This window comes from Rhinolophus hipposideros (assembly GCF_964194185.1).
Source record: "Rhinolophus hipposideros genome assembly, chromosome: 19".
NCBI lineage: Eukaryota > Metazoa > Chordata > Mammalia > Chiroptera > Rhinolophidae > Rhinolophus > Rhinolophus hipposideros.
The window spans coordinates 43,853,487-43,879,395 of NC_138065.1; the positions used below are offsets into that span (position 1 = coordinate 43,853,487).

The window sequence follows — 25,909 nt, forward strand, 5'->3', positions numbered from 1 at the left end:
AGCAGGCCTCTTTACAGCCAGCATTTTCAGCCTGAGGCACAGGACAGGCTCTGTAAACTACTCCCAAGGTGTTCAAAATTGTGTATCAAGAGGGGTGCCTGGGCTTTCAATAGATTTTCAGAGGGATCCAGGACCCATAAAATTAGAGTTCATGTTTGTTGAAGCAATAAATCAGTGAATAAAGAACTACAGTTTTAAAGGCTATGCACGGAGATGGCTAAATGTGAGGATGGAGAACAAAGTATGCTGTCAGTTCTAGAACGTTCTGTATCTCCCAGAACACAGGTGAGAACCAGGCTTCTGTGACAGCTGCTATCTAACCACATCACCTATATTAAAGAAGAAGCTCTATCCTATGGAGTATGTGTGTGTGTGTGTGTGTGTGTGTGTGTGTGTGTGTGTGTGTGTGTTTGGAGGACAAAGAGAAAGGAAACTTGTATATGTGTTACTAGAATGTGTTTTCAAAATGCCTGCAGGTTTTATATCCAATCCAGGCCAATTCTCAAAGCAGGGATTCAAAATGAAACAGTGTCTCATGCTCACTGCAACCCCACCCCCCAAATAAACTACCCCAAATCTGGGATGTCCAAAGCCTTTACTGCAAACATTGGAGCAGAAGCAGCTCCAGAGAAGAACTGGAGTTTTCTAAAAAGCAAGTCCTATCTTGTGGACAAAACAGGGGGACAGAGACTGGAGCAGGAGGAGCACTGAGGGAAGACTCCAGGACAGAGCAGGGAGCCCCTCCCCAGCAGCTTGTCCCACAGAGAGGGCCACCTCTCTCACCACCACAAAGCAGACAGTGGCTTTCAGTAACCAGAAACCCAGTTGACACCAGCGCCCCAGAGACATGAAAGATAACGGGGGTATAAATTTAATCTACATACCGACAGTGATTCATGTGTGAGGGTGGCAAGTGCACAAGAAAAATGAAAAATAAATGGACTTTTCCACGAGCGTTTTTTAGCAATTGAAGCAATTTTCCTGATTGTGGGATTTATACCGATAGTAAGTGGAAGTTGCTTCTTATTACCTTTCTCCCCTGGAGCACAGCCAGCAGGAAGCTTGCTGAGGGGACGGCATGCACCCCTTGACCGCCAGGGCTCCCCCAACATGGCACAGCCCCAGGGGGCACCCTACCTCCACTTCTGGTGAGAACCATGGACCCAGAACAATGTGTTATCCTGTGTGGGGGCAGGGGTGGCATGTGATGAAGACACTTCGTTTCCAGAGCTAGGATGGGCCGGAGTCACAGCCATGGGCTGGATAGGTTACACAACTTGTTCTGTGACGGGTACAGTGAGACGGCCATAGTTAAAATTCGCTGGTCCAAAACGAGGTCTAATGGTGAACTTGGCTGCTACACAGAGAAACAATGCTCTAACCAACCTGACCAAGTTTGAAGGGTGCTGGGGGTGGGGCCAGAGCTGCACACCAACCATGGAAGACGCTTCCTGGGGATTTCCCAGGCGGTACCTCCTTTATCCTATCACTGAGCACCTATTGTGTGCAGGACCCTGCCCAGTCGGGTGCAAACTGCACTGGGCTCCCTCACCAGAAGGACAATCTCTGGTCAGCCCTGCCTGGCCAGGCTTCCGGGGAGCCCGCAGGGAAAGCAGCTAGAGCTGATTTACGTTACTTCCCTCCTCAGACCAGCACCACTGGCAATTCTCATATCGCACCCAGCATGGAGCAGGCGACAAAGACCCACGGGATGGGTGAATGAATGCATGCCTGCATGAAGGCAGGATTCACACGCAACATAACTGCAGCTCCTATCGAAAGCTTTGCCAAGGAGGGAACTGAACCTTAGGTTGAAATGAGGCCCGCAGTTTCCTAAAACACTTTCCACCCCACTCTGTTGTCGTCATCACACTCATTCCACAAGTATCTCCTGAGGGCCTGACCTGAAAGATGGGCGTGAGGTGACCTTCTAACAGATGAGAAATTGAGGCTCCAATTGGGGAGGTGTTGGGCGCAGCTCACCCAGGCAACGAGTGAGAAAACCAGGGTTTGAACTCGGTGCTGCTGACAACACAGCTGGCACACAGTGGGCAGCAAAGGCAGCAAACAGCCACTGAAAAGCGGCCATGGTGCCCCTCCCCTAGACTGGAACTTGGGTGGAGGGGCCTGTGCTCCTCAAGTGTCCCCAGCTTCTCTGAGCCACTGACCGTGAGGCTCCCAGCCCTGCCATGCAGGGCTGCCCTGGGTGCCTTCGCCCCCGGGGGTGTCCGTCCCACACATGAACTGACGCTGCTCATCACCTTCCGTGTTCCTAGAGCCGCGTCAGACGTGAGGGGCCTGGGCCTGCTGGCTGGAAACTGTACCAGACGTGACTGCCGACCTTTAGGGGCTGCTCCTGAGCCTGGGAAGGGGGCCGGGCCTCTGTCCTTGTTCTCACGCTCTGCTCCAGTGCCCAGCCTGGGCTCCCACCTGCCTGTCTATCTGTCCACCCCTGCTGCTCTTGACAGGCCTGGTGGGGGTTGCCTGACAGGTCTCAAGTGCAGGGGGTGCTGCAGAAAGACGGCAACAAGCAGCCCCTGCAGACACCACATCTTCTAGAAACGGGCACAGATATTCTGGCACATTCCTAGTTTTAAGTTCTGTCCTGTGATCAGGCCAGCTGCCATATTCTGGTCACCAAAACTCTACAATAAAAGCAGCTCCCACTTCCCAAGCACCTGCTGGGTGCCCCTGTGAGTACATCGTCTCACTTACTCCTTCCCACCAGCCCTCAGGCCCCAGCCCTGCTCCCCTCCTGTGGTAGTCATTGCCACCCCTACCACCTGCCCCCTACCCCTTGGCGAGTTTGGCTCCTACCTCACCACCACTGTCACCATCCCTCGTGCCATATTCTCGGGGACATTGATATCCACACGACAGTCCTTCCTGCCCTTGCCCTCTCCATTCTTTGACCTCTTCTCCTGAAGGTCATGGCCTCCATCCTTTGTCAGTCACTCGCTCCCATGGTCTACCCCACACCCTTCTGTTACCAGAAACTGCTACACCTCCAGGAATAACTTCCAACCATCCAAGGTCCAAGCATCACCTCCTATCCTCCCAGCTCACTCTTCGCCCAGGATTCTGCAACCTCGCCAGGACTAGCTCACCTTTTCACTGTCCCCTCGTGGCCTCCATTCCTCCTTCCCTCCTTCCTCAGCAAAGATGTCCTGGTCCGTCTTACCAATCCTGCTCTTGCGTACACCCTCAGCTCCCTGCCTCAATGCAACCCTCCTCCTTCTCCACCCAGAGCTGAGAGACACACAGCACCTCACCAACTGGGCTCACTTTAAGTGTATGCCCTGGACCTCAAGAGGACCCGTGAAACCACCATACACCCTCGTAATTCATTCACTCTCCCACCCTCCCAGATACCTTCTCTTTCTCAAGCCCCTGACCCTCTGTCTCGGCTGGTGGCCTGGCTTCCTATTTCCCTGGAGAAAAGAGAAACTCTCAGCAAAGACCTGCCATGCCTTCCCACTCTCCTGTCCGTCCACCCACCCCCAACTGCCCTCTGCTTCCTGTGCTCCTGTGCCAAGCTGACCGCCCACCTGGGCACAGAGTCCATTCCTTCTTGCCTCATAAGATCATTCTTCCAGCAATTACCCCCTTTGTCTCCCCCATCACTAATTTTTCTCTCTACTAGATCCAACCCAGCAGCATACAAGTATGCTATTATTTCTGCCACTTTAAAAAAAGCCCTCTTTTGACCCCCCAGCTCCCCGCCTCTACCACCCATTGCTCTACTCCCTTGAGAGCCACGCTCCTCACAAGAGGGGTCTATAGGCAAGATCTCTAATGCCCCTGTTCCCACGCTTCTCTTGAATCTACTCTGATGGCTAATTTCATGTGTCAACTTGACTGGGCCACAGGGTACTCAGATATTTGGCTAAAGATGATCCTGAGTATGTCTGTGAGAGTGTTTTGGGGTGAGGCTAACATTTGAATCAGCAGACTGAGTAAAATAGACTGTCCTCCCCAGTATGGGTGGGCCGCATCCAATCAGGTGAAGGCCTGACTAGAACAAAAGGAGGAGCCTCCTGAGAGTAAGAGGGAACAGCTCCTGCCTGACTGCCTTGAGCTGGCACACTGATCTGTTCCTGTCTTTAGACTCAAAGTGACACATCAGCTCTCCTTGGGTCTCCAGCCTGCCGGCCTTTGGACTGGACCTTAGACTCTCAGCTGTCCTGGGTCTCCTGCTTGCTGACTGCCGGTCCTGGGGCTTCTCAGCCTCAAAAATCACGTGAGCCCATCCTTATAATAAATCTCTCCTCTCTCTCTTTCACACACACACACACACACACACACACACACACACACACGTCTCCCCTGACCTTACGACAGCACTGGCTCCCTGCCCCCTCCTCAGGACACTGCACTTACTTGGTCTCAGGACCCAGCTGTCCTGGTCTGCTCTTCCCCTCTGGCAGCCTCTCCATCATCTCCCACACGCCGTCCCCGTCTGACCCCACTCCTCTGGGATGTCACTTCCATCTCCAGCCCAGAGCTCTCACCTAACTCCAGAACAGTGTGTCTCTCTGCCTGCCCTGCAAGCATCTCTACTTAGATGTCTAAACTCCTGACCTTCCCCAGAATCTGTTCCTCCTGTGGTTTGCCCCATCGCAGAGAAGGGTGATTTCATTCTTCGAATCGCTCAGGCCCAAAGCTTTCGATACCCCCATCAGATTTGTCAGCAAATCCTGTTGGCTGTGCCCAAAATTACATCAAGAACTGAACCACTTCCCACCATGTCCATCTCTGCCCCCTAGTTCAGGCACCACCACCCCTCGCCCACAACTGCTTCTGTCAGGGTCCCCTGACTTCAGCCCTTGGCCAGAATCTATTCTCCACACAGTAGCCACACAGGGGTCCTGCATCAGGCCACCTCACTCCCCTGCTCAAAACTTTCCTGTGGCTCCCCACTCACTCAGAGTAAAGGTCCAAGTCCCTTCCTGGCCACCAGGACCCTCCACCATTCAGCCCCCATTGCCGTCCTAGCCTCAGCTCAGCCCGTCTGCCCATTCCTCACCCCAGTCATGCTGGCTCCTCGGCGGCACGGCTTCCTCAGCTTGGAACACTTCCTCAGATAGCTTTGTGGCTCACTCCTGCATTTCCTACCGGTCTCCAGTGTCACCTTCCCCAGGGGCATTCCTTGACCACCTCTGCACCCCCCAACCCTTCTTCTCCTCTCTCCAATGGATGTACTGTGCATTTCTTGTTTGTTGATTGTCCTTCTCCCTCTCTGGAAGGAACATATCTGTTTTGTTCCCTGCAGAATCCAGTACCTAAAGCAGTGCCTGGCCCAGGCTATGTGCTCAGGGACTATTTGGTGAATAAATAACATCTGGCCCATGTCTATAGCATGCTTTAATACAGCATGCTATCATAATTCAGAGAGGTCAGGTAACGTGCCAGAGGCCTCACAGCCATAAATGGTGGAGCTGGGATTTGAATCCAGTGCTCTCCCCTACTCTTGGCCATTGGAAGGCAGTCGGGCTGGGAGGGGGGGCAGCCAGCCTCCCATGGTGGGGAACTGCCACAGCACAGCGCACCATCCCCAGGAAACAAAATACTGCATAACTTAATTTTATGCTTTAATTGCTTGGCGGTGATTTACAGAGGGCCGTATATTATTTTCCCAGCTGACACTTCCCTACATGTATTTCTTTTATCTATCAGCACACTTGACAGGTAAGTTGCTGATATTTACTGTTACTGTATGTACCAATATTTCCAGCATATATCAGCACCACAGCCATGTCATGGGCACATAAAGTTCTGCCCGAGAATGGTCAGCCTTCTCCAGACATAGACAGGGGCCACGTTTGGAGGCCGGACACCAGAGGAGTTTAGAGCTTTGGGGAGTGAAGACACAGCCTCCCCCCACCCCAGGCACACACTCACACATACACTTCCCACGTCTACCAGAGCTGCCCCCAGTGCTCTGCTTTTTTATTTGGGGTATTTAATATAATGTTCTTCTTTTTCACAAGTGTTCAATATTATTTTGAAATGAATGCTACTGGAAAAGCCTTAGAACCAGTGACCCAGTCCAACTCCCTCATTTAACACAGAAGGAAACGAGGCCTAGAGAGGAATAGTGACTTGCCCAAGATCACACAGCCCAGTTAGTAGCAAAAAAGGAGCTAGAGTCCAGCTGTCCCTTTCCCTCAGCCACACTTGTCCTCCTTCCCTGCTGGGGGTAGGTTTGCTTCCCAAGAGACGATGGGATGTGTAGAACCCCTTCCTCTTCTACAAGAGCCCAGCCCCCTCCCTTTATTTCTGTAAATGTGCATTAAATATGTAGTATGCAGCCGGCACCATCAAGTGAACTATCTCATTTAAACCACACAGCAGCCCTTACAGATAGGTGTTATTATTCCCTTGACACAGATGGGGACAGGTTGGGAGCAGTGGGCTGATGGCCCAATACCACTCTCCCTCCTTCCCATTCCTTTCCTCCAGGAAGATTTCCTAATCTTCCCTCTTTATTCCAGGCTAGTTCTTCTTCTGCCAAGGTGTTAGCTCAGCTGTTACCAAATTACCCTGAGCAGAAGAGCCACCCCTGACTCCTGACGCTGGGCCCGGAATCCACACTTTTAACAAGCCACCCTGCAGATGTCCCCTGTATGGCTATTCCATGGACCACTCTTTGAGAAACCCATGCGATGGATGTACTGGGCCCTCCTGTGGCATCTGCATGTTGCTTGTTGTTTCTCAAGTCCCTTAAGACTCAAGGACTCATTCTGAATGGTGGTGTGGCAGGTGCTGAGACAGGCAGTGGCCCTACCCATGCCCCTCACACCACACCCCAGGCTAACCCACTGTGCTGACCCACCACAGAGCCCAAGTCTGGTCTGTGGCTTCTCCTTAAGCAGGGCTTCCAGGGGCACAGACAGATCTCCAGGAACCAGAGCAACAAGCCAGAGACTGGCTCTCACAGGACCCCCACCCCCACTCCTGCCATGTGACCTCAGCCAGAGAACCAGCAAGAAATGGGGTTGAGCCAGATGGTGGCCCTGAGTGCTAAGTGTGCAAGTGTCAGGAGGCGATGGGGGCAACGTGGCCAGAGCCTGGCCTGGCACGAAGAACAGCTGATTGGGAAAGCTTCCAGCGGTGCAGAGGTGTGGGGACAGGGGCCTGAGAGAGGACAGAGGCAGCAGGGATGAAAGAGAGGGCGTTTGGGAGGCGGACCGTGACTGGGTCCCTGAATGGAGGGGTTTACGAGGCGAAGGAGAGAGACGGAGGTTGAGCCTCAGCGATGAGGCGAGTGCACTGCTGGCTGGTGTGTTTTCCTGGGGTAAAGAAGCTGCCCACACCTCCCACTCCCAAGTTACCCAGATCCCTCTTTGCTTGGGGTCCCCACTTGCATAGCCCAGGTGCCACCTGACTCCCAGGTGTAACTCTTTGGTTACAGAGTCCCCCAAGGCAGCAAAGTCTCTGGGATGCAGGTTCCACAGATGTCAGGAGGCCATCACCAGGGGCTGGGCTGGAGGGGGGGGGCACTACGGGGGTGGGCGGGCACAGCTGAACTGAGTGCTGGAGGCCGGCAGACAGATAATCCACGGACTCATCACCCCTGATATACAGCCTCAGATCCCAGGGGGAACTGCTCAGCTAAGTAATTGCTTCTGCCTTGATTACCGGCCTTCGCAAATGACTGTGGGCCTGGTCCCACCAGTGTGTTTGAATCTTACAAATGTCCACACACTCTGCCACTATCTGCACCATCTGATTGTTACCTTAAAAGGTTTAATTTGCTTAGCGAGGGAATTAGACTATAAACTATTCAGAAATTATGGAAAGTCGAACGTCAAAGAGACCCTCCCCCTGTGAGTTCCTTAAGCACATTTTGAGACAGAGAGAGAGACAGAGAGACAGAGAACTATAGGTGTGTAGTTATCAGAAATAACAAGTGACCTGGCAAGAACCTGGCCCCAGATTCTACCCATGACCAGCCCCAGAACTGAAGGGGCCTCTTCTTGGAGTAACAGGGTGCCAGTCAGCAAGAGGTGGCCACATAAGCACAAGCACAGCTCCGGTCCCTCAGGCTGGAGCTGGAAACCTCACTCTGAGAAGTGAAGGTGAGGGCTGCAATTACCGCCACAGAGCTCTGGACCACACAGGGAAGGGTGCCATCCTGTGGGGAAACTCATTCTGGCTTCTTACACCATCCCCACACACAGAGGTGGGCAGTGGTTCCAATCACCTGACTTACCATCGCCCCAAGACACGGCTCCACCTCCCACCCTGGGACTCTGTCTGGCCTGAGACCTTTTGTAGCCTCTGCCCCGAGGACCCTCCATCTCTCTTTTTCTCTCTCCCTATGTAGACAAAACCATCACGACCTTATTAAGAACCGCTACTAATAATGATAACTAAGCACTTCCTTCTTTCATCATACTCACTCCTCATAGTAACTCTGAAAAGGAGATATTTTTATTCCTATCCTTTTTTAGAAATGGGAGCGTGAAGCTCAGAGCGGTCTAATGCCCCAAATCCACACTGAGCCGGGATTCCACCCCACACCTACTCCCTCTATGAAGTCAACCCCACAGAGAGATGGAGCTGGCTTTGTCCCATCTTAGCCAATGTCCTGTGGGCATCTGCCCAGCGGAGAGATGGATGCCCAGGTCATCAGAGTGATGGGACAAGGTCACTAGTAAAGACCTGACAGGAGCCAGCAAAACCACCTTGTGGCCGGGCCAAACACCGAGTGTGCAGGAGCTAAAACAGACTGTTCTGAACTGTGGGGATAAATCAGCAGCTCCTGGGCTCTCAAGGACGCCGCTTACCTGCCCTTGGCTGACAGCCCTGCCGACTGCCTGGAGATTGACTGGCTGGGGGAGGAGCGGAGCCGCCTGGCCGGGTGAGCAGCCCACACAGCCACCCGCTGACAAGCGACACAGCAGCCCTCATCCCAGTTGGTGCCCGACAGTGCCCATCTCTGCCCACCAGGCAGGGCGACAATGCCCATCTCTGCTGGGGGCAGGGAGACACCCCCAGAGAAGCAAGAAGTTCTAGACAGGAATACCCTGGAGTGGCAGTCACACCTCCGCCTTCCGCACAACCCCTCTGGCAGACAGGTGAGAGCACACACTGCCAGTGGCCAGGGGTACAGCCTGAAGCTCCCCACAGGCCTAGAATGTCCTTGAAGGCTCTGCTTTAATATGTGTATGACTGTGGCTCTTTGATTCCATAGCTATGTTTGTTTTCATATTATAGGGATCGCTGGTTTGTTTCCCACATCTTCGTGTAAATCCACATCTTTACCCTGTGGGGTATCCCCCGCATACGGCCATGTGCCCTCCCTGCTCCACCAGGCTACCCTCACCTCCATCTAAGGGGTTCTAGGCCATTAAAAGTCATGTCAACGGGAAGGTCTCAAACCTGGGGTGGGGGGTGGGAGGGGAGGAGGCCGGAAGCCAGCACAGGCCCTCCAGGGCTGTGGGTCAAGTGGCCACAATCAGGGCCAGAAACCCAGAGATACTAATCAAGCACCTGGTATCGTGCTGACACGATTTGTACTGTCTCTTCTTCCCGTCTCCCAGAAACTCTGTGGGTTAGAACGAGTGTCTCTTCACAGATACAGGAATAGGTTCAGAGAGGTCTAGGCACTTGTTTGCTGACAAACAGCTAGTAAAAGACAGGCCAGAAATTCAACAGCATTCCGTTTGGGTTCCCCAAAGCACTCTGCTCGTAAAATTTTGCAAGATGCTCCAGTGTGCCAGGTCTCCTGAAGCAGCCACCATCAACATTCCCATTTTTCCTAAAGACACTGGAGCTCAGAGATGTCAAGGAACTTGCCTCAGGGCACCCAGCTGACAGACACAGCGCTTGAACCAGTTCCTGCAGCACAGAACCCGTCCTGTCTTCACTGCACTTCAGAGTAAGGGAGCTGTCAGGCTCCTCCCAGGACGCAGTCGGCGATGAGGAGGGGTCCCGGAAGCCCTACTCCCAGATCCCTGCCTTCCCCAGACCCTGGTCCCTTTGCAAGGAAAGAGGGGACCCATGACATGCAGGACACACAGCCCAGAAAGGACCTGCTTAGCAAATGCAGTGCAAAGAGTTGTTGGCCCCTCAGCTTGTGACACACCACACTGCATCAGTCAACCGAGTGCCTCTCCTCTTGAGCCTCGGAATCTTATTTCCTTTGGAGACACAAGATCCAAGGACCCAAGAAGCAACAACAACAAACAACAGCAAAAATCAGCCAATGTTACTGAGCAAGACAGAGTTCAGCCCCAAAAGAAAAATGCAACAACCACAGAGTACAACCTGCAACACTTCTTTGTCTGCACACACCAACATCGCCCTCTGCTGCCAGTCACCAGTATCACCACGTCTCCCCCAGCGGAAGGCTGACCCCCAGCGTTCCCCTGCGTCCTCCCCCACTTCTGAGGGATAACACACCTGCAAGGGGCCACTCTTCACATTACAGTCTTGATTCAAAACTCTTCACCAGGATGGCTCAGTTGGTTAGAGCACGAGCTCTCAACAAGATTGCAGGTTCAATTTCTCTATAGAGACACGTGTACGCCAATGTTCATTGCAGCTTTGTTTACGGTGGCCAAGACATGGAAACAACCAAAATGTCCTTCGATAGATGAATGGATAAAGAAGTTGTGGTACATATACACAATGGAATACTATTCGGCGTTAAGGAAAGATGATATAGGAACATTTGTGACAACATGGATGGATCTCGAGAGAATAATGCTAAGTGAAATAAGTCAGACAGAAAAAGCAGAGAACCCTATGATTTCACTGATATGTGGTATATAAACCAAAAAGAACAAGACAAACAAATGAGAAACAAAAAATCATAGACACAGACAATAATTTAGTGGTTACCAGAGGGTAAGGGGGTGGGGGGTGGGTGATGAGGGTAAAGGGGATCAAATATATGGTGATGGAAGGAGAACTGACTCTGGGTGGTGAACACACAATGGGATTTATAGACGATGTAATACAGAATTGTACACCTGAAATCTATGTAAATTTACTAACAATTGTCACCCCAATAAAATTAATTAAAAAAAAAAAAGATTGTCGGTTCAATTCCCACCCCCTGCAACTAAAGACTGAAAACGGCGACTGGACTTGGAGCTGAGCTGCGCCCTCCACAACGAGATTGAAGGACAACAACGTGGAGTGATGGGCCCTGGAGAAACACACTGTCCCCCAATATTCCCCAATAAAATTTTTTTAAAAACGTCACACAGAACAAAGGATGTCCCCTGAGGGCACGCAAAGCAGTGGCTCTGCCCCTTGTGTTGGGCACAGTGATTTAAAAGGTTGATCCTAGAACTTAGAACCACAGAGCTAATGGGTGAGGCCAGTGAGCCCTGCTCTCTGCTTCTGAGCAGGGCTGTGGGCCAAAGGACCGTGCTTTTTCTTAATTCTTTTTGTTTCTTTTTCTTCAAGGAGTATAGAGAAGGGATTCTCCCAGCTCCTACAGCTGAATGCATTCTGAGGTCTGACAGGCGAATTCAAGTGCAAGGTGCCTACCTTCCCTCTCACGAGGCAGCCAGAGGGGACTCCTGCCGCAGAGGACGAGGAAAGGACTGGGGGCTCCAGGGACGGCCCTGCCCCCTCCTGCCTGCCTCATCTTTTCTCTTCTCACAGCACCACACTGCCTGTGTGCCCCACTCAGTGTGCCACCTGACAGCCTGGGGACATTTAACGAGCTGTCTGTCATGGGGAGCAGAGCACCCAGCTCTGCGGCCAAGTCACAGCCTGAGCCCCAATTGGGCAACAGGTCCCAAGACCCCTGCGAGTGGGAGGTAAAGTCACTCTGACCCTGGACAACTCCCTCCCTCCCTGCCTCACGTAGGAATGTGACTTGTTACACCAAACTGTACCTACAGCTGTGCCTCCCTACACCGAAGAGCCACAGTCCCAAGGATTTGGTGGTGCTGATTGCCTGTAATTCATGTGTCCTCCCTGGAGGGTTTCAGAGGTGCCCAATCTACATGCCTGCTTGGTCCTCCACTGGTAGTGGGGAGAATCTTCAGCTTTCAATTTCTCTCCACATGACACCCGCATCACAGAGTTAATGACCTAGATTCAGCACTGATTCTTTGGCCAGCTCCCTGGCCTTACATAAAGCCCACCCCTGAGAGGGGATCATTTTATGAAGCAGGGCAATCCTGTGGAATAAGGAGAATAACTGGCTAAATAACGGTCTGTGCATTTCCAAGGCAGTCTGGGCCTTTGTGACTCCCAGGACTCCATTCGAGGGACAGAAGAAGCTGGTCACCAAAGCACACTGTAAATTCATTATGTAATCTCCTCTCTGTGGCATCAAACCCAGCAATGGCCTGTGGGCAAGGCTCGGGGCCAGGTGTGTATGTGGGGGACAGAAAAATGCTCAACTAATGAGCCTTTCCTCAAGCCAACAGGAAGATCAAACCCGTGCATGAATGAACAAACCAAGGCAGCTCCTGCTGAGTCACCAGGAGGGGGAAGGGACAGGGTGGCTGCCTCCAGTAGCTCCCACCCACTGAGGAGCTAAACTCATGGCCTTGGGAGGATGAGGAGACTTTGGGACGATGCACATCATCCTGGGATGACGAAATAACCTGGGCCAGGGTGTGGAGGTGAGGAAATGCAGAGCATGCATGGCCAAGGGGAATCCTGCTGTGGAAGGGGTGGGGGCGGGGGGTGCGGGTAGGGGGTAGTCCACTACGGAGGAAAGCTATAAGCTAGGATGAGAGGGGAGGCTGGGCACAGGGCAGAAGGCTCTGATGGTACAATGCATCTGGAATATTCTGTAGGCAGAGGGGGTCCCTGCTGAAGGAGCTGGGGGGTGAGGGAGTCAGAACCTGAGCTGTGAGGTAGGACATTGGTCTGGTGGGGAGACATCTGAGCTAGAGAGGGTGGGGGTATCATCAGGAAGTTACTGCTGAGCAAGGCCCCGGAAGGTTCCAAATGAGGGCCACGGCGTGGGGGGGCTGTGGAGGCCGGGGGTCAGGGCACCAGCCTGGGGAAGTGACCATCATTGTGATTTCTGGTCAAGAGCTCATGGCTCATAGACCAGTGCTAATCCCTCTCTGGCCCGCACACTGAGCCCCTCCTGGGTCTAGAGGGGCCCTCTTTCCTTATCAGTACTTCTCCCAACCCCAAACCTATATCTGAGCTGCTGCCATATCTCTTTCCTAAACCCAGACCAGCCATCAATGTCCAAACACCAGATGAGGCCCTAGGGTGATTCTGGGGCTCAAAGGAGCTTCTCTGGTTACAGAGCCCTAATTCTGTGGCCCTCACAGGCTTTGCCTGCACCCCACAGGCTCCCCCGACCTGCCAGGCTGGTCCAGCCAGAGATCTGATCCAGGGACATCTTGGCACCTATCTTGTCCCCAAAAAAGTGGCATGGCCTCTTGCCTCCCCCTGGAGCTCATGAGACTTTCCAAAGGTACAGGGACAAACTGGAAGATGGTGTCCTGACTTCAGAAGCAGGGACAGCTCATCCAACCCCCAAAGCCAGGCCCACCTACCTGTTTCCTCCTGCCTTCCTCACATGCACACAGGTTTATATTCACAGGTGCACACAGGCATACAACATGCACGTGCACACACACACACACAATGAAATCCACCCCAAGGGCCCATAAGAGCTGTCACGGTGCCTGGTATGTGCCTCACTGAGGGGGCAAGGCAGAGGCAAACTCTTGTTGTCCACTGAGCAGGGATGAGGGTAGAGAGGACAGAACTGTGTAAATGCCAGAATAAAGGAAACAAGGCAAGGGTCAGAGGCGGGGAAGGCAAAAGGAAGATTTAGAGAAAGGGGAGCAGTCCACAGAAAAGGCTTAGATGAAGAACCAGAGGCCCATCTCTCCACTAGAACCATCAAGGATTTGTTGGGTGTGCCCGTGTCAGCTACTGCTCCCAAGCGCAGCGCTCACGCACACAGGTACGCGTGTGCACATACACACACACACAAGGAGATAGCAGTGCATATTTGCCCAAAGTGTGATGGTGACAATGAGTGCGGCCTTCTGAACACAAGCCATGGAGGCAGCCGCAGTAGGTACCGAGATAATCTTGAATATGCTTTTCAACTCATATTCCACTAAAAAAAAAAAAAAAAATGAGAATCTTCAGAAATTCAAATGACATATTACCTGGAGTTAAACCTTTGGGGAGAACTTAGGAGACATTGTGCTCCGTTTCTAGGACTGGCATTTCTCCCCATTTCTCCTCCCACTCTCCAGAATACACAAGCTCTAAAGGACACATACCACCTCTCTGGGGCTCGCTCATTCGTGCTGAATGTTTCCAGGTCTTGGCCAGACTCCCCGCACACGCCCCTCCACACACGCCCACGGGCCATCCACCCTGGGCTCGGTGTCACTGATGGACAATCCCCACCTCCTGTTCGTGGCTGTGCTGTCCTCTGCCGGCCCACGTCAGCTGAGACACCAGGCTAAGTGCCTCGGGTAATAGCTTCTGCGACAGAAGTCCCAGACTAAATGCCACAGAAAATAAATTCTAGGAGGTCTTCTTAGCCTGACCCAAAGCTCCAACAGGGTTTTTTCTGATGGACCCAACATCAGAATGAAAAATTGAGGGCAGTCTAAAGATCTAACACTCAGATGCCGGCACTGTCCTAAGCACTTTACACATACTGACTCATCCAAAGCTAATAACAACCTGTGCAGTAGGAACAATTATTATCTGCCCCCTTTTACAAGTAAGCAAACTGAGACACAGAGAAGCTAAGTAACTTGCCTGAGAGCACACAGCTAATTAGTGGGGTCAAACCCAGGCAGGGTCTGGGCTCTTAAAGATCACATGTAAACGGCCTCTTCGTCATATTTCCATGGAAAGCAATGACCCTAATGGAACCTAGCTGAACCCTTATCGGGAACAACTCTTCCAAGCCTCTGAGGCCTGTGAAGCAACATGGGGAAATACAGCCACAGAGACTCATCTAGAATCAGGGTAGGACCCTCAGTGCACCTGCTCTGAAAGCTGCAAGATGGATACATCCAAGATAAAAAGAGCAGCTCCTCTGAGGATTTGCCGGGACTCTTTGCCAGCCACCCTGGAGAAGCCTGGCACGTGCTCCCTACCGAAGGCTCCCCTTGCAGAACTCAAGTGACACAGAGACCCTGGTCCTCCGGCAATGATGGGGCTGGTGATCCAAAGGGGTCCTTGGGGGAGCAGCCTCTCAGCAGGAGGATCTGCCCACCCCCCAGGAGGGACCCATCGCCCCACCCACCCTGCCATACTGCAAGCTTCCCTTCCCCACCACACCACCCAGAGAGAGGCAGAAACAGACCAGGGCACAAAGGAGGAATCTGCGCCTGGTTCTGACTTACTTAAAGAAGTCCTCCTTGCAGTAGACGCTCCCGGCCCTGGAGAAGCACCGGTCAGCCAGCTGCATCTGGCAGTCTGCACACTTGAGGCAGGAGCTGTGCCAGTGTCTGTCCAGGACCTTCAGGATGAACTTGTCCAGGATATGCTGGTTGCAGCCAGCGCACTGGGGAATCTCTGTGGGGAGAGGAGAGAGAGGCAGCGTGAGCTTTCTGCACTGCACTGCTAACCAGACCAGGTGCTGTGTGGGATGCCTTTCCACTCTGCCATTTGTTGGAAAGGACATAACCCAAACCTCCAGGGCTGCTGCATACAGTTGTGCAGGCTGTACACTGCACAAAGGTGCCTAGTTAAGGAGGTCGATTGAGACTGACATCCAATCCATGCTTTGCTGGTCTGACTTAGGGTGGCTTTGGCCCAGAGAGGTCACCTGTTTCTAAGAGCACCTCAAGGTGACAGCATCAGCTAACCCCATTTATGCCAGTTGTAAGTCCACAGGCAAGAGGCCAGGAAGACCCCAAAACATTCCCCTCTATTTCCATGACATTTTCACTACTGGGTGGACTCTGGGCTAAAAATGTCAGCCCCAAAGTGAGCCCTACTTAGGCACAGCCTGAGAGACTATCTGGCCTAATAAGCAAATGACTTGTGTAGAGGCAGGCAGTGACCGAGGTCCAGGTGTGAGTGTGTTCTTGGAGGGAGAATCGCAGTATTTTGAGAGAATCTCCTGAGAGTATTTTAATGAACTGCAATGGATACCATGGATTGGCTCCATCAACACCCCCTCCAAATGTATCTTCCTGTGCTGCAGACAAACCAGAAACTGCTTTTCCAGACTTCCTTGCCGCTCAGGTTCCAAATATGATTTAGAGCCTGCCGATCAGATGTATTTAAAAGAGACCTGAATTCAGAACTGAGTTAAATGGAGGCACAGTCAAGGGGCAGACTCCCACTGTGCTGGTGTGGAGCATGCAGAGGATAGGAGGGTCTGTGGTTTTAATATCCTGAGCAATCATGGCAGTAGCAATGAAATTCTGGGGGCTGGGAGTTATTCCCGGAAGCTTGGCCCAGAACTGTGGACACTGAGTTGAAAGCCACCTAATACCTGTGGATTCTGTTGTCTGCAAATGAACCCTAACCATAGCCCCACCCTGCTCTTCCTGCCCTGGGTGACTTCCTATCCAAGGTCTGTTTTCCTGCCGTCCCATCTTTACCAAGGGATTGCTTCAGGTGGGGGCTTGGGGGTGGGCATGATAGTATTTTCGAGCCACTGAACTTGTTTCAAAATCTACGAAATAGTCAGGCTTCCAAGGCTGGAGAATCAAATAGTGCTAGCATCTCTAACCATTTCCCCCTGTCCTTTCCCCTGCCCCTAAAGGGAAGGTAATACATTAAAGACAAAAACATAAAAGTGCAAGCACTTGGCCTGCTATGATAGCCCACCATGAGGCTGGCAACCCCCGGGTTTCTCACTTCTACTATAAATAGGACTTTGGCTAATTGTTTGTTTACACACTGTTATTCCCATCAGAAGGTGGGATCCTCAAGGAGTGTTTCTTTCTCAGCTTTGTATCCTCACTGCCTGGCACCGTGCCTGGCATGCAAGAGGAATGCCACAGGGGTTCATCACTAGATAAATAATTGATCAACTCCCTCCAAGAAGCTCACCTTGAAACAGTTCTTCACTAGTTTCTCCTGCACGCTCCAAAATGTCCACAAAAGTAGTAAAACCAAATCTCTTGAATCATATGTTTCTTGAATCATACCATGTTTGTTGGTTGTGCTATGACGTAAGAGCGTCCACGTAAGGGAATTAGCCTCAGTGCCCTGGGGGCAGGGGAATTGAACACATCTAAACCTATGCAGAGAGAAAGCTTTCTCAAGGATTGAGTCATTTGTATGTAAAACTTATAGACAGGCTGTTGAGATAGTCAATTGTCATCACTAGCCCTGTACACACAAGTGTCAATCTTGGACCCAATTAAACCCTAACCCCAGCCTGTTCTCTTCATGGCCACAGCAGCCTTCAACATTTGTCTGAAAGTCAGACCCTGTAGATGTCTTGCTCTTTGAACCCATTCTCAGACCAAAATGCCCCATGGAAACTACCAGGAGTCACACTTAAGTAGATACCTATCGACTGAGCTACCTGTCCTGGTTTCTATGATTTTGTTTTGTTTTTTTAATCTCAGTAGGTTTCCTCCTTGACAAACAAATTGTTCAACCAATAAGTATTTACCAGGGAGTTCCAATGTACCCAGCAAGGTGCTGAGTACATGAGCTACAGGAATTTCCATCAAATAAGAGGGGATAGTACGTAGCACGCAGGGTAGGACCAGGGATTCTGGAGCTAAGACAGCCTGGGTTTGAATTCTGACTCTGCTGTTGAACCCTGGACACATTATTTTGCCTCTCTCCGCCTCAGTTTTCTCACCTGTAAAAAGGGGGGCTGATGATGACAATAGTACTTCACAGGATTTTTGGGAAGAGTAAACAAATCATATGCAGCTGGTGCTGGATAAAGATGTACTACTATTAGGAGATAATTGCAGTAACCAGGTGTTAGACGTGGTGCAGGCTGTGGCGGAGGGAAAGGCCAGGTAGGGTCCACGTTCAAGGCCTTGATCTCACTGAACCCGCGGGAATTCCCGCAAGGACGTCATGGCCCTCACCTGGAGACTCAGAGTGCCCACATCACACAGCCACGATGCCGGGGCTTGGGGGCTGCCTGGCGGCCTCCTGGTGGGTGCTCACCCCTGCTACATAACCACACCCCTACCTCTCTCCGGGGATTATCAGGGATCTGCATTCCTGGAGCCGCCAGGGAGGGTTTGGGTGAGCAGAGGGCATTAGGAGCTGAGAGATTTGGATAGGCACAGGTGAGACTTTGAGGAGTGACGGTTGGATAACCAAGAGCTCTTGTGATGTGACAAGTCCATCGTGGGGCGGGGGAGGGGATACCACTCAGGCAAAGAGGGTCCTCAAGGGCGAGAGGGCGGGGTTTCTCCTACAGGTGTTTCGTTTGGAGCCCTCGCCGTGCTGAGCCAGAGGCTTGAGGAAGGAAGATTGCCCTGCATCGTTTTACAAGGGAGGGGAGGGAAGACCTCACCAAGAAGCCCTCCCTGCTCAGGGAAGTGATTTACGGACAAACGGGTGCAGAGCGCTGGAACCTGCGCGCCCCAGGCGCGTGTGCCAGGCGACTGGCCCCCCTGGGGGGGCATCTTTGTGTGAGCAGGTGGCTGGACTCTGCACTCTGCACAGGACCAGTGTAGGCAAATTCACCCTGGGAGAACCGGACGGACAACGGTCCTCCCGGCCCTGGGCGAGCCCCGGGGGGGCGCGCGGCTACTCCCTCCCGCACCACGCGGTCCGGGGCCAGAGGCCGCCGATTCCCACCTAATTGTTATTTGGCCTGAGGGGAAAGATGCGGCTATATTTCTCCTCCGGGCCACAAATGCACGGGGATGAGGGCGAGGATGTATGCCCATAAAATTTATTTCGAGCAAGGTATCTAGCGGGAGCCTTAATATGATGAGTATTCGAGAGAGAATACATTAAGGTAATGTATGCAGGGAGGGCGGGCAGGAGTCTTAGAGGCTTGCAAGCCGACACAACATCACGGCGAGGAACGACACTAAAAGCAGACACGCCATTTCAGCCGCCAGCTTGCAGGCAGGCTTCCCACTCTGGCTGGAATGTCCAAACTTGGGACCAAGCCTTGGGTCCTTCGGTTTGGCAAAAATATAAGGGACATATTAAGGGTGCTTTTTAAATTAAAAAAAAAAAAACCTTTCCAGCTTGGGGGTTGTGGGGGGGGAGAGAGAGAGAGAGAGAGAGAGAGAGAGAGAGAGAGAGAGAGAGAGAATTTTTTTAAAACAAATATAATGCAGAAATGGTTTAAGAGATCCATTATATACCAATAATAATAGTAAAATCAGGGATCAGGAGCCTGTTATGAACTGTGCCAGGTCCTGAATGCCTATGACCTCAATAATCCACACAAGTAGGTGAGAAAAGTATAATTATTCCCATTTTACAGACAAGGAAACTGAGCCTTGGAGAGGTTAAGCGAAGTACCCAAGGCCCCACAATGGGGGAACCAGGATTTGAACCATGCCTGTGCGTGAGGTGGGCTAACCCGACCTGAGAGCTGGATGGGTCTGAGACATCACCTCACCTGGCTGGCTCTATCCTGTCATTTCATGGAGGAGAGATGGAGGCAGAAAGATAGTCTCAAAGCTGCTCTGTGTACAGCGACAAGGGAGTAGATGAGCCACTGGCCATTTACTTGTGTTCTCTTGTGTTCATCTCTTGTGTTCTCTTAATAATTGGGCAAATGGAAATGTTTGAGGCACAGATATAGGTCCCTTGGACAGAGTATAGATGTGTTGTATGGTACAGATCCCGTGGGGAGAGCTGGAAGCAGGAGAACCTGTCTGCTGGTCCCTTCCACCCAGCTGCAAGGTGCCAGCTTGTTGATGGCACCTGTCAAGTTCAGAGTCATCCTTGCATGTGTGTGTGTAGGGGGGTGAAGACCTGTGAACTCAGATCCCACACTTCAGGGAACAGTGCTCCATGTAATTATTTAGATTATTGTAAATTGTAAGCTATATCGAAAATTTTCAAAGAGCAACAACGTAAGCCTTTTTTTTAAAAAAAAGAACTTACAATAGTTTATGATTTTTCTTTCTTTCTTTCTTTTTTTTTTTTTTGTTTTACAGTTTGGAGAGACTGCACAGGACAGAGGTCATACAGGTCTCCTACCAGACATAAACTTGTAACCAAAGTAGCTAAAGAGCAAGAGGATTTCCAAATCCCTCATAAACTCAATTTATTTCATGTAGTATTTGATATCATGAAATTCCGCTTTAAAAACTGGAATTTAAGCAGACCCTTGGAGTCACTAAGACGGAATTTGATCTATAAACTTGGTTCCCGATATGAGGAGTCATTTCATTTAAAATGAACATTTTTATCTGATCTGCGCATAAGTGTTCTGTGGTACCGCTCTCTCCTGGGGCTCTGCAGAGGGCGAATTCAGGCATGAAAAGACCGTGATCCCTGGAACAGCTAAGGAATCTGCAGAGATGCTGGACCACGCAGTACAATACACTTGCCGTCAGCAGGACACAGCCACCAGCCTCCTGTGTCCTGCAGAGTGACATGGCTGAAGGCACAAACCTAACATCACAGGGAGAGCAGCTGTGTGGACACAGGCAGATACCCTCACACGCACTCACAGACACATAGTCACACAGACTTACAATTTACACAAAGACACACAGCACAGACACACTCCCATGCACACACACACACACACACACAGAAACTCACATAATCACAGACACATACGTACACAAAGACACCCATACCTCCCACATTCATGTTCACAGATACTCAGACACACACTTAGTACACGTACATACACACTCATATATACACAAACACATATACCACAGATGCTTACACTCAAAGACGTGCATACACACACATGTTCAGACACAGGCGGAGGCACTGCCATTCTAGAAAAAAGCCAATTCTTCTGAAGTCAAACTCTGTCTGTGGCTAGGAAGCTGCCCCTGAGTAAGGGAGCTGGCCAGCCCTGCAGCCGTGGGGAACGGGGCCAGTGAATGACATAGAAAGCTAGGGGGAAATACAAATATTTTGTTCACATACTGTTTTTTGAAAACTACTGGGGGAATTTGAAAGTTTTCAAGGTGTGTGCAGGTCTGCCAAATTGTTTATAGTAAATTCCAGATCAGACAGTCTGCTAGATCTGGATTCAGATCTTGATTCTCTTATACCACATATGTGCTCTTGGACAAACTGCTTAACCTCTCTGAGCCTCAGTTTTCTGATCTGCAAAACGGAGATGATAACACCAGTCTCTTGGGGTTGCTGTGTGTGATCGCAGCAGATAATGAGTTAGAAGATGCCTGGACCACAATTCCATTGTCTGAGTTCAATGGTCTGAGCTCCCTTCACTCTCATGGCTAGTCACACTTTAAATATACAAATTCATCTTGCTGGTATCAAAATTACTTCATGCTTCGTTATTTCCCAAGATACTATTTTTCCTTTCCTCACCACCCTCCCCCCACCAAAACACTCAAAATTCTCCTCCAACCCCTTAGTTCTAAAACCTCTAGAAGATGGACACCCCTTTCTACTCAGTATAAGCCCAGAGTATGAACAGCAGAACACTACAAGGGCTCAGATCTCTCTGAATAAAGAAATCGGGCAGATTCTTTCCTTCACACAAAAAAGGGCAAATTTGCCAGACGTTGGTCCCTCCCTACCTGTGAATGGTGAGAACAGGGGGATCGGGGCCACCAAGTGCCTGGCCTCCCTTCACTTTTGCTGTAATGTATTCAGGTGAGAGTGGACTGAGTTCAAATTACTATTTGAGTGTTTGTCTTGGAAACATCTAAGTGCCCGATGGAAAAGTAACTATTTCTTATTTGATAAGAAATGGCTAAAAACCCTTTGCCTGTAGCTGGAATCTATTTCTTCATCAGGGAAGCTCATAAACCCCACAACATGATATCCCGCCCTTGAGACACCTGAAGTGCTGTGGTGGGGGCACCGAGGGCTTATTTTTCAGAGTGGCCCATCAGAAAATGAATTCCATTTTAAATCCCAAATTCCTCCGTTAGTGAAGTTTCAGAAAGCTGGCAAGTGGAAGAGATCAAAAGGTCTGATGTGGTCTGTGGTAGACCAAATTGCCCACACCCCTCTGGTGATATATAATAAATATTGTGCACTTTTATTCCCCACTCACGTTTCTTCATTTCCAAGAAACTGCTCTCAAGGACCCAGGGGCCACCATGAGACATTTCAGAGATGGTTTGCTTGTTTGATCGATTTTAATTCTTTGAAAAATGATGTTTTCTCTCTTTGGTCACAGAAAACCAACAGGTAAGGGGGAAAATTTTTTTGTTTTCACTAAAGAGACTACTAGAACCCAAACCCTTGACAAGGACTTCTAAAATGTAGAAAGTGCACCTTGCTGGGGAAATAGAATTTCAGATATTTCTATTGGAATCATAATGCTGATGAATACTTTAATTTTGTAAAACTCAGGGGTTTTTTTTGATAGGAATAATGATAGGATTAATGTTAACCACATTGACTTAACCACATTGTGATGTCAGATTAATATTTTGTAAAATTTGGACTTTGGTGTACCTCCTTGGAGTTCTGGAGGCATTGTTCGTAAACTGCCTTTTAGACGAATAGAATTCCTCTTTTGTTTCACAAATAATTTGACTTGAGCCTAATGCCTAGGGCAAAGTTTTCCTTGCTTCTTTCAGGATAGGGCGTCGGTGTCCGTGGAAGATGCTTCCAGGTCTCCCTGTTTGCCGAACCCACAGGACACCCTGTCATCTTGGCCGTCCTCCTAAGACGCCCAGGAGCACCCAGACAGGCTCCATCTGCAAAATGGGAAACTTGACCCTCCTCTTTAGCATTGCCAGCACTCGGAATGTTGTCAGGTCCTTGCAACTCATTTACTCTTCCCAGAGACCCTGTGAAAAGTCAACCCCTACATTTAAAAGGGCTTTGCTAAGGGTACACAGTTGGAAGCCAAACTGCGTGTGGCTAGTACCTTCTTTTCCTTTGGGACAGATTCTGGAGCTGACAGAAGACCACGGTTTCCAACAGTGCTCACCAAGGCCACCTCTATCTGGTGGTTTTCACCCCAAATCCTTTTGCTGGTGACTTCACTCCAGGAGTAAGTTTTTTGAGCTCTGGCCTAAATAACATTTGGCCAATGTGTGTTTCCAAAAATATGTAATTGTATTTATTTGTTAAGTTTCTTTACCGACTACAAACTGAAAGGCGGAGTCCAATGGGGCTTTAAAGAAACATATATCCAATTGAAATATGTGAATGTTTTCCTTGGAATTCTCCATTCCTTCCCCAGTTATAAGGGAGAGAAAACAACAGTCAATTCCAGACGTTGCTGCTTGCTTACCTATGGTTCCCTGACGAGGAAAGAAGGAAGACGGTTTTTTAAAGGCAGACTGGGGAAATACTCCCAGTGGGGGCTTATAGATTTAGTCTGGGAATGACTAATTCTAAGGTGTATTATGTAAAGCCACAGGACACAGCATGCCTGCCTAAACTCAGACCTAAGTTCTGGAATATCCAAGTCTAGGAATTATAACAGAGCCAGAGTTAAATTAAAATTCAACTAAGTGAGAGTTCTACTACTGGATACATATTTCAAAAATAAGACTTTTCAATTCAACATCACCACTGACAATAAAACCTTGTTGTCTGGCCACAACTCCGCTTTTAAATCACCTGGTAATTGTGACCAGTGGAGCCGAGGACTAATTCAACTCTGCAGTCTACACACAGGATAAACCTGAGCTGGAGGGTATAGTCTTACATGACAAATCAGGACTAGATTTGGCTGGTTTTTTCCCCCCTCTTGGCTCTTTATTTGTCATTTCCCTATTAAAGATAATTCATTGTTCTCAAACAATTTATAGCTTCCTTTTTAATATTTTGCCTTATTCTAAACCAATGTACTTGAAAAGACCATAATATAATTTTCCAAAATGTTTCTAAATTTCCTTTTACAAAATATTTTGTACCCTAGTAAGAATGACAAACATAAACAACACAGCTGAAGCATAAAATTCCAATATGAATTTTTTAAGACCTAAGAAGAAAAGGCGCATTGAACATTGTGGTATTTTTGTGATAGCTATAAAAACATCGCTAACCAAAAAGGTCTTGGCCAGTCACAGAAATATTAGGAAAAGTCTAATAAAAAAAAATCAAAAAACTGGCATTACATTTAAGGTAAATCATTGTCTCTATTATAATTATATTCACTTACATACTTTAAAACATATCAGTCTACACACGTCTTACCCAATTTCTATTTTTGTCTTGACAAATGACTAACAACCAGAAAAAAAAAGTCAGAAAATCCTTCTTGTATCAGAAATGGTCGCCCCTAACATTGTCTTTTCCCTCCACTTCTCCAGACCCTTTCCCATCACAGGTCCTGTTTGTTTCATTTATGGTGGTTTGGGGATCCCTTTGAAAATCCCCTTTGTTCTTTTGCTGCTTAGACACCTCAAAAATAGTAACCTTTTCAATAAAAGATAAAATTCGAAAGTATCCTGGAGACAATTTCAATGTTACCATTTAAGGACTGAATTTGGATAATGTTTTAATCAAAAGAGTATTGTGGTAAATCAAGTACATAACGTAAATGTGGATTTGCAGGTATAGGATTATCTTCTAGATTATATACTGACACAGAATTCATAACCTTTAGTAGGATATTAAATATTCTCAGTAATTGCAAATAAAACAGAAAATCGCATCAAACAAATCCATGACAGTCTATGGAAATGCTGTACACACATCTCTATTTCCACTCCATTAACACATTTAAGCATTGCTAAATCTCCACAATGTATTTTTCTGATGTCGCATTCTGTAGCAATATTCCATATGTTTGGCAACCTCCCCCTTATAGGAAGAAACTTTCAATTAATTTGGCTGCAAGTTTTGTCTCTATTATGCTAGTCGGGGAACCAATCCCTTCACCCCGCAACATTATAATTAAAGCAAATTATACTTTAAAGGCATTTGGGGGTGAGATACTGCAGTAAAACATCTGTGTCAGACCCAGACTGACAGCGCAAAGGGGGTGTGGAGAGCTAAGAAAAGAAACACGCCAAAATAACAACAGGAGTTAGGACTTGCCTCCCGAGATGATTTTCCAGTCCGCCACTAATACAGTTAACCCAAAGTACATTTTCCAAGGATGAATCAATTTCAATTTTGCCAATTAAACCCAACCTATCCACCTACCCCCAACAGCAATGCCTCAAAATGGTTGACTTGTGCTCTATGTTCATAAGGGCTCCTATAAAATTTCTTTTTTAGCTGATTTCTTCCTACCACAAACAATAGCCCAGCTCCAGGGCGGTTTCTGTCCTGAATCCAGAAACTACCCTTCCCTCATCATCCTGGGGCCTGCTGGGTGCTCAACCCCCAAGGAAACTGCTTTGCAGTGAATTCATGCACAAACGCCTCTGTCTCCACGCAAAGATCTCAGGAGGGAAGGGAGGAAGGGAGGGAGGAAAAGAAAGAGGGAGGGAGGGAATGAAGGAGGAAGGAAGGAAGGAAGGAAGGAAGGAAGGAAGGAAGGAAGGAAGGAAGGAAGGAAGAAAGAAAGAAAGGAAGGAAGGGAAGGAAAGGCAGGCAGACATTTAAGCCACATGAAATTTTACTAAAAGCAGTAGACCCCGTTTCCTCACATCTGTGTTATGGCATTGTTCACACTAATTCCAGAAGGGAGAAAAGGCAGAAAATCATTACAAAATACATGCCACCTCCAGTCATCTGCCAACCCAGCAGTTTATGCAGTAATGCAAACTGCTGCTTTCAGTTTGCCTCCAGCCTGGGGTTTCCCAAAGTGGGTAATATTACTCCTGCCGTCCTCTCTTCAGCTAAACTGGTTCCAAGTCTCCATGCATTCCAAAGTTCCTCAGCTCTAATCCCGATAAATTTCCCGAATTGAAACAAATGGCACAGGTCCTCCATCCAACTCCTCCCTCCC

At 49.4% G+C, this 25,909-nt stretch overlaps 1 protein-coding gene across 1 annotated transcript in view; it reads right to left on the bottom strand.

Moving 5' to 3' along the window:
* LHX4 (LIM homeobox 4) overlaps positions 1-25,909 on the bottom strand; it is a 41,899-nt gene that overhangs the window by 9,547 nt on the left and 6,443 nt on the right. Inside the window, exon 2 of the mRNA XM_081025286.1 lies at positions 15,324-15,495. Within this exon, the coding sequence (XP_080881412.1) occupies positions 15,324-15,495 (172 nt within the window). The remainder of the gene's footprint in view (positions 1-15,323; positions 15,496-25,909) is intronic.